Here is a 14,366-nt window from a genome sequence, read left to right as displayed (position 1 = left end):
ATGGCGAAGGCATGAACCGCCCTACTCTCAGAGGACTTGCGTCTGACATCCTAGGAAACGCAAATTCGTTGTCAAGACATGTCCGCGAAGCCACTCTGCTACAAGTGAGAGTGGCGATCTACTGCGCATGTGTGGAACACGTCCTCCAAGCAGATAGTATAAACAGAACGACTATGCATGTGTATATGTGTGCTGTCACATCCATGTGACCTGCCGGTCGCCGGTCATGGCCGAGCACGTGAAAACCGGCCAATTCCGATCACCGGCTGGTCTATCGGTGCATCTCTAGTATCCGTTCATGTCATAAGGGAACAGACTTACGAGACATGTACATGTTGCTGTACTGTTGTGGCTTACAACCGTAACAAGGTTTTTCTTATTTTCATATATTGTATACCAGCTGCAGGTTGTCTGAATAACAACTATAATTATTTGCTTTAATATGAGACCCTCAAGTCGGGTAAGGAAAAAAAAAAACTCCCAAAACCAGCAGCTGTGTACGCGTACGTTCCGGGTTAAAATCAAGACTCAACAGCCTCAGTTTGTTCCGGTTAATTCTTGCCATTGCAGGTTATTAAAGGCCTCTGCACAGTGTGAAAGGGTTTTATACTGTAGAATCAGCTGTAAAAAGAACAATCATCGTCACCATTTCTTTTTTAGCTGCTGCTCAAAACTGATCAGGAGACTACACAACACAAAGAAGCCGAACATAAAAACCAATGAGAGAGACACTGAATGTATGTGTGAGGGGGATGTGGATAGAAAGACAGGTGCGGTGGTTTTGAGGGGGTTTATTTTGAGTGAATGGAAGGAAGGAAGGATAGATAGATTTTTGTGGGTGGGGGGGGGGGTGAATGCAACGGCGTTGATGGCGGAGGGTCTTATGCTCTGTCATTAGTTGGGCATTAACACCCCTCCCATTTAAACCCCCTAAGTAATGACAGGGCATAAGAAGCAGAGGGGGTGGAGGGATCTAGAAGAATACGAAGAGATTGAGAGGGTTAGACCACAGCACCTGCCCAGGGTCACTACCTCACCCCAGGAGGTCCTAACTACTGCCGTTTTGCCTGTCCACTGCTCTGCCTGTCTGACGAGGACTCACAGAGCAGGACCCCGACACACAGCAGCTGAAGATTCATTCAAATGTAAAGAGAGGGAAAGCAGGGTGGGATATGAAGTTGTATGTAAACCTCAGTTCTTTCTTTGCATGTCTCTTGCAGTTGTTTTTATTGTACACCCCCTCTGTTTCTTCCTCCAACTACTTCTCTTGTCAGTTCTGTTGTGCAGAATTAGAGCAGCCAAATATAAGCAACGATTTTCAGCAACATTTCCTCATTACCAGAAACCGTTTTTAAAGTGTTTTTCTTGAGGCAACAGAAGTTTGTTTTTTTTTGGTCGATTTTTAAGAACACCTCAACAAAATAAATGGCAACACAAGCACATTTTATAAATAAGTAATCATGTAGTGTACTTAAGGCTGCTGAATGTTATTTTCACCAGGAATCGCTATGGACATGGAAAAGTTTATTTCAAAGGAGTACTGCACCAATAGTGGAATTTCAGGGATTTTGATTAATGCTCTTAAAATCATAGAAATGGAATTAACAAATGGCTCAATTCAGCAGTGTATTTTAAAACCTTTTTCTTTTTTTGCTTTATTGCTTGATGTTATTGTCTTCGGTCTTTCATTTATTCTTCAGAGCAGCCAGCAACTCAGCGGAAACCACATTAACAACTGATGAGCGGACATTTCTGGTCATGGATGCATTTCAACTCATTCAAGGTGTAGGAAAGGCCATCCGATTTTCCCATAACCCACATTAACACCTTAAAATGTCTTGTTTTGTCTGACCAACAATCCAAAACTCCAAAGTATTCGGTACAATCATATAAAAGCAGCACATCTTGATGTTTGCATTCTTTGCTTAAAATATAAATTGAAATGATTAATCAATTATCAAAATAGTTGCAAATGAAGTCTCTCTCAATCGATTAATCCACTGATCGTTGCAGCTCTACTAAAGTTTGAAGTGTCACAGTTGTTGGAAGTAATATGTGTGATGTATGTATCATAGGGTTGGTTGGTGTGTGAGGACCAGGCATGCCAGAACAGAACCAGACGTTTGCCCATCGCCTTCTCCCGCCACGGACCCATCTGCCCTGCCTGCACCAGGGCAACTCTCAGACCCGAGGTAACACAAACATCACAATTTACACTTGAACACAGTTTATTTGGCTAAAGAAACAGGAACACAAGAATGTGGGTAAAAAACATTCACAAACACACACTCTGGGCCTGAGGTTGAGATGACTGCACACACCAAAGTACATTGTTGAATTCTGTATGTTTTGTCCAGGTGATGGTGCTATGGAGCTGAAGTCTCTCCTCACATATGTTCTTTACATCTTTACTCATTAGTATCACATTTCACCATATAGACAATGATGAAAGCAATCTTCTCTTTGTCCTGCAGCTTCTGTGTGTCTGTGTGTTCGTAGCTCTCGTAGCCGCATGAACACTTTGTTAGCTTGACTACTGGATTTAAAAGAAACACTCTTCCTTTCAATTTGAGGGTGACGGTTCAATCAATGTTTTTGTCCCCCCATCCTTACCATTCCTGTCTCAACCCTGGCCTTAAATCTCTCTTGTCAATTTTTTTTTTATCTTGCGTGCTCTGCTCCTAGCTGTCCCCCCTGGCTGCTTTGCTGTGTCTAGCTCTGTGGCGACAGGTTGTAAACCAGAAGGCCAATTTCTGCTGTCACTGTAGCCACTTAGGCAGCCATTGCTGTGCCTGTGGGCCGTGGCACTTTAAACTGCAGGCTGAATAAGACATTAAACTCTCTATGCTCACTCATGCACCTTTTCTCTATCCTAAAACTTGTAGCTTCTCTTCATGTTTACTTGCTCCTCAACCATGCTGTTTGATCTCTGGACTCTTTCATAGCATATCCCTTTTATGTACTTCTTTGGATGCATGATGATGATAATCTACAACAAACATAATCAGCAAAATGGACATGGTGTTAGGCAATTTATTTAAATTCATTATCCGTTTAGATTCCCTGTGTTTTAGCAGGACTGTGGTGGCATTCAGTCAGGATCTCTGTCCTCGACATAATGCTGGTTTGGTCTTGATAGCACCATGCTACAACCTACTGACTGCTATAGATACTGTAGTGTGAGGTGGGAATAAAAATCAGGAGGCACACAATGTAGACATCATTACCTGTTAGAGTTGAAAAGCGTGTCATAAAAATCACTTTGCAAAAATAGAAAGCACAGTGTTGAACACAGAACAAGCTTTGAAATCAATCATTTTGGCAGCCCGGGACAAAATTCAGAAGGCTCTTCTTCTGTGGTGCCGACTAGCTTGCTCCCATTTCTCCACCAGTGCTGGGCCCATGGAGCGCTGACTGAAACTACTAATGTATCCGTTAGAGATGCACCGATTACAACTTTCTAGACCGATTCCGATTTTCATTGAGTTAGGCCAGCCGATACCGATTTTAGCCGATTCCGATTTCATTTTTTCTAACCACTTTACAGCACACACAAATATTTATTTTCTGTCTTTTCTTTAATAGAACATTTGCATAGAACAGAGAACATTTTTTGAACAGATAATGGATCACTATAAAATACAACTATATAAATTACTCCTGGTGTGGGAAATTCACACACATCTAAAGTGCAATGTTAGAACCATTTCCTTCTTTTCACATCCAATATCCAACTAAAAAAATGTGATTTTGGTTTTTGGTGTCGTACCTCCGCGCCCTACTTTTTCCTTGCAGGTGTTGCATATTGCAAACTTGTTATCTTCTGCACACACACACTGAAGAATTTCCAAACAGCTGACATGTTGCAGGTTAATTCATGAGGTTTCCTACATGTTCAAGAATAGCGCGGACACGCGCTTCACACTGCGAGCGGGTACGCGCGACACACGGCGGAAAAGTTGAGAGAAAGGAAAAAGCGACTGTGCTGTCACATCCATGTGACCTGCCGGTCGCCGGTCATGGCCGAGCACGTGAAAACCGGCCAATTCCGATCACCGGCTGGTCTATCGGTGCATCTCTAGTATCCGTTCATGTCATAAGGGAACAGACTTACGAGACATGTACATGTTGCTGTACTGTTGTGGCTTACAACCGTAACAAGGTTTTTCTTATTTTCATATATTGTATACCAGCTGCAGGTTGTCTGAATAACAACTATAATTATTTGCTTTAATATGAGACCCTCAAGTCGAGTAAGGAAAAAAAAATAAACTCCCAAAACCATTTAACAGGAAAAAAATATTTTTTCACAAAAGCAGCGGACAAAATGGTTGGAAATAAACACAAAGTATAATTTAAATGCCTTTGAATATGTGAATTATGGATTAACAATTTTTCTTTTTTCCATTTATTGTAACAATGTTTTGAAATGTATTTATTCAATAATTAACAACTGAACTAGTCTTTCAAGAGCCTACAGTGTGCCAGTGTAAATATTAAACACCTTGTCAACAGAAAGGGGTGAAAGCATCTGCCCTGCTGAAGTGCCCTTGAGCAAGATACTTAAACCCTAGTACATGTTGCTCGCCCTTGCATCTGACCTCACTCAGAGGAGAGAGATTTGGTACAACATGATTCATATGAGGCTAACAGTGAGGTAACACTGTTATCTGAATCAAGCCAGTGCATGGAGATTAATAGCCCCAGCAGCTTACATATTAAATTGCTGACAATTATGCAAAGTACTCAAGAGGCCATTCATGGCTGTTTGAGCTGGTGGTAGATAGTCTGTGCTCAACAACTAGGGAAGATCAGGCATCCACCAGTCCCCCACTGACAGGTCTTTTATTTTGTTTAGTTAACGTTGTTGTTGATGTTGGACGCTCCATCAGATTTCTGTGCATTTAGCACTCTGGCTACATTCCCTTTTATGCTTTTTACTTGCCAGTATCATCATAGATTATCAAGCTTATAGCAGCACTAACCTGAAAGACAATGAGTTTCTTCTTTTGTGTATGCGACACTTAAAGCACTTGTTTGTGCCAGAGCTTTTGTAAAGCAGTGTCTGGTTTGTGAGTCTGTTCCTTTTTCTCTGTTGCATCATGGTACTTTTACCGTCACTGTGGATGCTGCCTCTCTTCTCCTCCCTCCATCCGTCTCTCTCACTCTGGTTCTTCCCTCCCTCCCTCCCTCTCTCTGGACACAGATTCAGAGCGTGATCTGATCTCCATGTAATGGGAGAGTAATAGGCACTCTGCCTTGATTGGTTGGTAATTTGGGGGAGTTATGCACAGGTGCAATTTGTAATATTTTCAGTAAATTAAATTTCTTTCTCTTCCTCTCTCTTCTCCCTCCACAGCGCTTAACTCAAATAGGCTATTTTTTCTCACCGTGTCTCAGATCTCTCGCCTGACTTTCCTTTTCTTTCCACCTTTTTTTCAATTGCTTTCTTCCCCTGCTCCTTTCTTTTTATTCTCTTTACCTCCCCTCCCTCCTTAGCTTTTGCACTCATTCTCTCTTCTCCTGGCTTGCTCTTACTCTCCTCCTCTCACCCTCCCTTTCTGTCGCTCTCTTTTTCTCCCCTCGTTTTATTGATGTACGCTCAGGCACCCATTAGAGCTCCCTTTTTCCCTCTAGTGGAAATTGCAGCATGTTAATTTTCACACAAATTACGGCAATAGCAGGTATCTCTATTTGATACATTATAGCGGGAGCAATCAGAGATAATTGAGTGCCTTTCAGAGGGAGACGGCTGCATTCACTGCCGGCTCAAAGCTGCCCCATTATCGCCTAATCGCTCTTTAAACACTGAATTTTGCCGAACAAAAATTCTTGTCATAATTTTGCTTAAGTGTATTTGGAAATCACAGTCCTTTGAGCGAGGATAATTGAAATCAAATCCCTTTCACTGGAGCTGACATTTCTACATTTCCCTCCAATTGAAATTAATTTCAAAAATTGAGCATGAATATCTTCAAATAGCAGGCAATTATGCCTTTCAATGGGGAGAAATTACCGGTGCTGAATCGTTGGAGGCTTGCGGGCGAGAGCACCAGTTAAATGCCTTTGTTTCCCGCCGTGTTTGCCTAGTAAAGATTTACATATATTGACTCATTATGGTGTCTTGTGAAGCTGATCGGCGTGACTACCACAACCGGCAATAACGCTCATCGCATCTAAAAAGCTCAAGAGTTTTAAAGCCTTGTGGCCTCACAGCTGAGGAAAAATGTATGTTTGTTTCTCTCTGTCTCCCTCCCTTTCTCGCTCCCTCTCTCTTTCTGCAGCTGCAGTTGTGTGTGGGCTTGGATATCGTAGCTTCAGTATTTACAGCGCGTGTTTGCACCTAAACCAGAGAAGAGTATGGGATAAAGTGTGACGCTGAGGCCTTGTTTGTGTCACTGTTGCTGCGATATTTTCTTCTAAGCCATATCCAGGTCAAGGCATTTAATGGTCGTAGTTTTTTTCAACAGCTTGCACACTTTCCTTCCACTATAAACGCTGTGTTTTTGTTTTTGTACTGTCGTTCCTCACATAAACGTAGAGAAATATGGTCCGACTGACTACCTTTTCATTAACTGCTTCACTGGTGTACTTGCACAACAGTATAGTGCGCACAAGTTCTTTGGAGGTCGGATGTGTGCGTCTATGTGTGTGTGCATGTGTGTGCCCCCTAAAAGATGAAGGCAGGTGTTTTTAAGACTCTGAGCAAGTCTTGAGTGCTTGTTTCATTGTGTGAGCCATTTTAGACCGTTGCTCTGTGATTTGGATCAATTTGTGTGATTTAGCCTCTTTTTGTTATGTCTTACTTTTTTCTTTATTCTATACATCCTGTCTCCATTCTCTCCTTGTTCTTCCACACACATACACATGTATGCCTATTTCCCTCTTCCCTTTTGGCTTAACTGTGTTTGTGCGTGTGTACCTGCGCCTGAGGTGTGTGTGTGTGTGTGTGTGTGTGTGTGTGTGTGTGTGTGTGTGTGTGTGGGGTGGGGTGGGGGGGGGGTAGTCAGTCGGCGAAGAGGGAGGCAATGGAGCAAGGGGTACGAGGTGGGGGACTGGGGGGTCCTACGCTCCCGGGAGAGAGGCAATTTCACAGCTGGTTTGCTCCTTAGGCAGTCAGGCTGAAAATGCTGCAGATTTGTGGAGCAAATTGAAATGGTGTCAGTGCAGGAACAAAGCACCGAGCTGAATGAGGAGGGGTGGGTGTGTGTGTTGCTGTGTGAGAGTGAGGTGGGGTTGAGGGGCTCTAAATTCAATAACAACCCTGTAACATTTTAGCCACGCCTTTCTGACACCTGTCAATCAATCAGTATGCTGCAACTGGCCCGCCCACAATCTGTGTGTGTGTGTGTGTGTGTGTGTGTGTGTGTGTGTGTGTGTGTGTGTGTGTGTGTGTGTTTAATTTTCAAGAGGAAGTAGCGGTGTGCATTGTTTGTGCCGATCGAGCTTGTTCAACCTTGGCAACCGTAACCGAGGCTCCATTATGGGATGAGCATGGTTTGGTTGTTGACTAGGCAGTGTATCAACGGTCAACAGCTGTGTGTGCCATGTGGGCAGCCATAGAAAGCCATTAAACACATACACACTCACATTCACTCATCACATAGTTTGCATTGAGTTGCATTAGATTTAGATCTTGCCACTTGATTATGCCACAGCAGTAAAAACTGAAATTACAATTACGCACATTGCCGATTGGCAGGTATAATAGGCACACACAAACTCACTTCACACACACACACACACACACACACACACACACACACACACACACACACACACACACACACACACACACACAGATACTGACACACAGGAATTGTCAGGGGATTCTTCCTGGTGGTAATAATAAAGCACTCGGCGCACACCTGATGGCAGTGTGGGGTCGGGGCTTAGCGTGCCCTCTCCAGCGTAGCAGGGAAATGACGAGCCAATAACTGCAATTAAACATGCAGTATAATGGCTAATCAAATTGACAGCCTCGGCTGTTCGCATGCCTCTCTCACAATGGCTTATCACAACAAACTATTATGAGGGAGGGCATTTCAGGCCTGATCCCCTCTTTTCTTTCTCTCTCTCTTCTTTACCGTCTCTGATTCTCTATCTCTCACTTCTTTCTGTATCTTTACCCTTTTCCTCTTTTGCTTTTTTTCTGTCTCCTCTTTCACTCCCACCTCTCGGTCTTGTTCTTCCTATCCGTCTCTTTCCCCCCCCTCTCTCTCTCTCTCTCTCTCCCTCTGGCAGGCTGTCGTGTGGCTCCAGTTAATTGCAGTGGAGATTAACAAAGCAAGCAAATTTGTTTTCTTGCTTTACTGTGTCACACAGAGGAAGGGAGATGTTTTCAGGGAGGAATAGTCGTATGAGCCGAGTGCACATTTGAAGAGTCACGTTCAGTCTACCTGTTTCTCAAACTGGTAAACAGGGTTTATTAATCTGTTGCCCTGTCATGATCCCCACTCTCACTACACTAAAAGTGTAGAAATTAAAGGGATTAATAACTTACTCATACGAACAGGAAATAATATGGATTAGTAGCATTGTTAGCAGTCAAGTGGTGACATACTGTATGTTTCTGATAAACGAGTTTGAGAAGAGAGTAATGCTCCTTTCCCACCATGTCAGCAGAATTGTAAGAACAGGAAAAGCTTGCTACTGTAATTCCAAATGTGGAGTGTTCATGCATTAATGGCTGCAGTAAGATTATTGTCATTATTGAATAATCTGCATCTTCTCCCATTGCTATCCTTGTAGTCAGTCACACAGATAAATGGAATTTGAGCTTAAATAAGCTATTGTCTTTGTGTTCCATATTTGAAGTTGTTAACACAATGTGACATCATGACTTCGCGGAAACATACACGCCACTTTCCTAAAGCCAAGTGGCATGTTATCTGTACGCATTTTGAGCTATCCGCCTGTATATCTACGCTGTGATACAGCAGACGGCAGTCTGCTGTATCACAGCGTAAACATATGTGGCGTGTTATTGCGAGGCTACGTGTTATCGCGAGGCGATACAGTTTATAGCTCCTTTTTTAGCTAGCTATTTATATTTACCTACATGTTGATTGAATATATAGCTGACATCTTAAAATAAAAATAAATACATTTGGCACACCTTATTTTTCACAAGCTACTTGATCCAAATACTGAAGGTCCTGGTTTCAAAACTATGAAGTTGATGAATTATTGATATGATATGAATAACAATTTAACTGGTAGAATGCGACTCCTGTAACTGACGTAAAGCGATCAGCTTGAGAGAACACATCACCCTCTATTGGTGTTAGGAGAAAAAAAAAAAAAACACACTGTTGTTACAGAGCGATGCTTCTTTTACTTTAATTAAAAGTCTTTGACTGAGGACAGACTCCGGCTGCATACAGCACCAGTCAACAGCCAAGTTGAAGAAGCCAAGAATTAACATTATGTAGTGAGAGCTGAAAACACCGGTCAGTGCTGAGAGAGAGAGAGAACTGATTCACATCAAATACAGTTTCTGTGTTATTATTACACATTAAATTCAATATTCTATTATATTCATCAGATTGTGCGACAGGTTTTGTTCACATTGTGTTTTTGTCGCAGTAGCAATGTTTGAGCCCTTGTTTTGTCTGTGTGTGTTTTGTCTACAGTACTCCGAGAAGGCCCTGTACAACCAGCTCTGCTTCTACAGGTTCATCTTTGACTGGGACCATGCAGCTGCCAAAGTACTACAGGGTGATGAGAGAGGTAAGACTATGCACACCCATACATGTTGCTTTGTTACTGTACTTAACATTAGGTCTTGTATTTAACTTTCAAAAGTTCTTTTCTATTTGTTACAGGATTCATTTCTAAAGTTTTGTGCAGTACTAGTTGTGAAAACAGGCCTGCTTTTAAAAAAAAAAAAAGTTTATTCTATCATATTTTTTTTTATTATTCTGCAGTACTGCCTTTGGAACTGAAATCAAGTTACTAGAACCGCTATTGAAGTTTGAATTTTGATGTCCTAACAATGCTTTCTCGCAACTACACATACAACATACCATTAGCAATCAATAGCTCAACGTAAACCTTTTAGCCAGGCTACAATTATAGCATTCACCAGTGATGTACAAGTACAAGTAGCGGAGTATGGGCATTGGATATGGGGAGGGGGGTTAAGGGCATTCAGCTCCTCGAGTCGACAGCCCTAATTTAGGAGACGGATTCAATCACACACACATACAGAATGCAAAACGCTCCAATCACTGGAAGAAAGAAGGAAAGAGCCCTCCATCTCTCTCCCTCTACCCTTACCCTCACTGTCCATCTCTACTGCTTTCTCTCCTTTGCTCTCTCTCCCCTTTCTCTCTCTCTCCCTCTCTTGGACAGGCACTCGTTTGGCTGTGTTGATTGAAAACAGGTTTTAGATTTGGGGAAATGATAGGGGGGAGTAATGTGCGCGCTGACGAAAGGATAGCCCTTCTCCTATAATGGGACATGGAGCGTATATTTCCCCCCTTGGACTCAAATAGACGCTACTCCAGCGCTCTGGGCGCACTCAGTAGGCGTCAGCCACAAGGCCTCTTTACCCATAGTTCTCCCTGATTGATGTCACTTGATTAGAAAGGGCCGCTGGGCCGAGTGATTTATTTATTTGATTAAATATTTATGTATGTATGGTATTTATATATGTATGCCTGAATTCAGCGAGTGTGTGCCAGTCAGGACCTGAGTGAGGCAGCTAAAGAGTGAGACAGCAGAGGTAAATATAACGTGTAATCAACAGATGACCACTCAGAAGATGGAGGAAGCTGAAATGGACGGATTGGACCGGTGTAGGAGGGGGCAGGGGGGGAGGAGTACTAACATGATTATAGCCTCCATTTTTGCTTTCTTTTATTTCTGTCTTTGCCCAGATGCAAGAAATCATCGCCAATCAATTCTTTGGCCTCCTCCTTTCTTTACGTTCTTGTTCTTTGCAGTGTTTTTTGTCTGCGCCGGGTTTTCTCTTCTGAGTCTTAGTCTTATTTTCTTCCTCACAATACAATACAGTACATTCTTTACGTAGTAGTAAAGCATTGGAAATGTCTGCCCACAGTTACTTCACACATAGAAGCTGCAGTGTTGAGTATACACACCACACGCTACATTGTTGTGGAGCAGTTTAGTGACGGCTGTGAGCATCTTGTGTTCTGCTGACATCAAGTCAGTGCCTTTTACCAGGAATCAGACATTTCACACGTGCGGTCTGTCCACTTTTTTAAAGCTCCTAAGATCAGACACACTTCGAATGCTAAGTGTTAACAGTGCAGACCTGTAGACCAACGGTTACCAACATTTTGGGCTTGAGACCCATCAAAATCAAGTATTATTATATTGTTTTTCATGTTTTTATTATGTGTGTCTATTATGTTGTATATGTCTGAGCTGTGAGCAGTGCAGCCAATGATTTTGGCTTCCCAAATTAGTTGGTTTAGTATAATAAAAAAAAAAAAAAAGTAAACTGAAAAAAAGAAACCGCGGGCACACTGTCACACTTATTGCTACTATATGTATTTACAATGATTGAAACATTTTATTGATAAGAAAAGTGTCTTGGTGGGCTGTAAAGGGGCGTTGGTAAGAGAAAAGACACACCAGCACGATAATCAGCCGTCGGACCGTCTGGCGAGGTCGGTGACTCGAGTCCCGTGCTGTCAGCCGTCCGAGGAGCCGTCGGCCTTCATTTTGGCCGACCCAATATGTTCAGTCGGAGACAGGGCAGTCGGGACTCACCCGGAAATGGGGAGGGGATGAGCCTCTCAAAATCTGACTAAAATCTTTTAAACTGACCTTTGTCAATCTGAAATGAAGACAGATTCAGAAACTGCACGGCCTATTTCTCGCTTAAAATGTTTTCAGAAACACGTTTCGGTGAACTATTTTAGTACAATATGAGATCGTATTCTGAACAAGCCGCCATGACAGTCTGGCTGTGAATTTCCGGAGAAAAAAGAACCACGTGACGCGTTCGTCCAATCAGCTGCCGGTTTTCATTTTCTGGGAAATAATCAGACTGTTAATGGAAACAATACAGAGCAGCGCCGCCTGCTGCTATGGAGACATATTACGTTTCGCACACGCGCAGAGCGTACGCTCAAGTCGGCGTCGCCTCAGTGTGTCTGAGGCATTTTTTGGACCTCGGGACCCGACTGATCAGTCCGACTGGCTTTTCTGCCGACGGTCGGCCCGTCTGGTTGGTGTGTCAGGGCCCTTAGAGGATAAACAGACACTACATCCAGACACCATCATGTTTACTTGGTCAGTCGAGAACCAACTACTTTTCTTTTGTTCATCATGAAATCATCACCCTTCCTTTTTGAAGGAACCTCGTCCCAAAAAATCAGTTTGAAGACAGAATATGTGGATGCATCCTGGCTGAAACACTCAGTACCCAGCACTGCCCAGCACTCTGCAGAGTTCACATACACAATAAGTTTCCACTGACTTGGTGTCACAGTGGCGGCCACAAAAATGTGTAGCCGCATCACACTGATGTAAGTTGCATTTAAATGTATTCAATAACATCAAGCAAATCATTCTTTAATAACAGACTTTTGGCGGTTGTTTGCTTTGAGTGATCGCTACGTGGCGTACATGATGCAGCACACTTAAAGTCATAGTTATAGTTAACATTACAATACAATGTCATATTGGAGAACAACAGGATGAGATAACATAGCTGACAATTGTATAATAGTTCTACTTTTAGTACCCAGAATATGGTTTGGATGTCTGTTATCCAGCCAGGAGGTTGTATTTATGGCACACTGTGTTGTTGATTAAAGGGCTACAATGTGTGACTATCAGTTCATCTGGTCTGGCAACACTGACAAACCAGTGTCTGATTAATATCCAACACACACTCATGCCACTGTTTTCCTCAAATGGAGGAGGATGCATGTATACACACACTCATGCTGCTATAAAATATAGGTTTAAGGTGTTATCCCTCAGTCCTGGGGGCAATAATACCCCATATTACTGCATTCCACACCCAGGGGCCACACTGCTCAGATTACAGGGAGGAGACCTACAATCCTATACACCCTACTCTGTTGTGTGTGAAATATATACCTATAGGGCTTTATTAGCACTGTTTGTGTTTGCACACCATCTCACCGTAATATTGTTGTGTTGTCTTTCTGGTGGCGATAGTGCTTTGTAATGATTGTAAATGGCTTCATCTGCTACTAGGAGAGCTGGTTAGACATTATGCTGGCAACTTGAAGTTTCAAATGCAGCTTTGCCTTTTCTCCACTATTTGAGATCATAAACAGTTAATTCCGATCATCAGTCATTCTGGTACATGACTTTTGATACAGGAATAAAAAAAGATTCCATTGTCTAAACTACATTTTTCTTATCGTCAACCAGTCATACTAAAACCAGCACTGAGTGATTGTACTTACAAGTCTGTAGCCAAAGCCTGATACATGTTGTTCCTCTGTGCCGTAGACCTCAATTGTTGTCTAGTAACACTTAAACACTTCTGTACAGCCATATATGTGTTTACATGTGTACTGACACACACAATAAAGCACATTAAAGTAAAATAGTTTTGCATAAAAGAGCTCAGAGTCGACGCTGTGTGGGTGTTTGTGTGGCAGTGTTTGTGTGCACATTTGCAAGCCTGTCTTATCTACATGTATATTGCATTTTTGTGCCTGATTGCTGCAACTGAGTAAAACATGGAGGTAATTTCATCCGCTGCAGGAGATCTCTAATAGATTATACACACGCAAAGGCACACACACTATGAAAAAAACATGCTGTCCGTTCCTTAGCTGGGAACATCCCGTATCAATGACTTTCAAATCATTTCATGTCACTTTTCTTCTCTCTATCTCCCCTGCTCTCCCTTTTTTATCTCCCTCCCTGTGTCTATCTGTTGCCTTTCTCTTCCCACCATCACCCCTCCGCTCCAGGTCTCAATCTTGAGTGTGGGCAGTATGATTGCGTGTGTGAGCAATAATGTAATTTTGCCGCATTGATAAAATATAAATTGTCCTTGAGCTGCGCTTTTCTAATGATCCATTTACCGACCGCTTCCCTGCCACCTCTCAGCACTCTGCATTTGGTCCTCTTCTACCCTCCCACTCCTCTTCCTCTCGCTCTGTCTTCTAGCTCTTCTCTTTTCCTCCTCTCCATTTTCTTCCCTCTCTCTCTTTTAATCTTCCACTCTCCCCTCCCTTTCTCCGGCGATACAAAGCGGGGTGGCAAAATCCACGGGTGCGATTGTCAAATCAATTATTCATTCTGTGCAATTACACTCACACAAAGAAGTTTCCCTGTGCTCCGAGTGGTGATTAAATTAACTGCTATTCCAGCTGCCCGTCGCCACCAGCCTAATAGAATAT

At 42.7% G+C, this 14,366-nt stretch overlaps 1 protein-coding gene across 3 annotated transcripts in view; it reads left to right on the top strand.

The window, feature by feature from the left end:
- pola1 (polymerase (DNA directed), alpha 1) overlaps nucleotides 1-14,366 on the top strand; it is a 52,038-nt gene that overhangs the window by 33,974 nt on the left and 3,698 nt on the right. For all 3 annotated transcript variants that reach the window (XM_031282079.2, XM_031282077.2, XM_031282078.2), the window contains exons 35-36: nucleotides 2,076-2,192; nucleotides 9,636-9,732. In XM_031282079.2, the coding sequence (XP_031137939.1) occupies nucleotides 2,076-2,192; nucleotides 9,636-9,732 (214 nt within the window). The remainder of the gene's footprint in view (nucleotides 1-2,075; nucleotides 2,193-9,635; nucleotides 9,733-14,366) is intronic.

The sequence above is a fragment of the Sander lucioperca genome, chromosome 1 (genome assembly GCF_008315115.2).
Source record: "Sander lucioperca isolate FBNREF2018 chromosome 1, SLUC_FBN_1.2, whole genome shotgun sequence".
Lineage (NCBI taxonomy): Eukaryota > Metazoa > Chordata > Actinopteri > Perciformes > Percidae > Sander > Sander lucioperca.
This window is presented reverse-complemented; position numbering and strand designations above follow the sequence as displayed.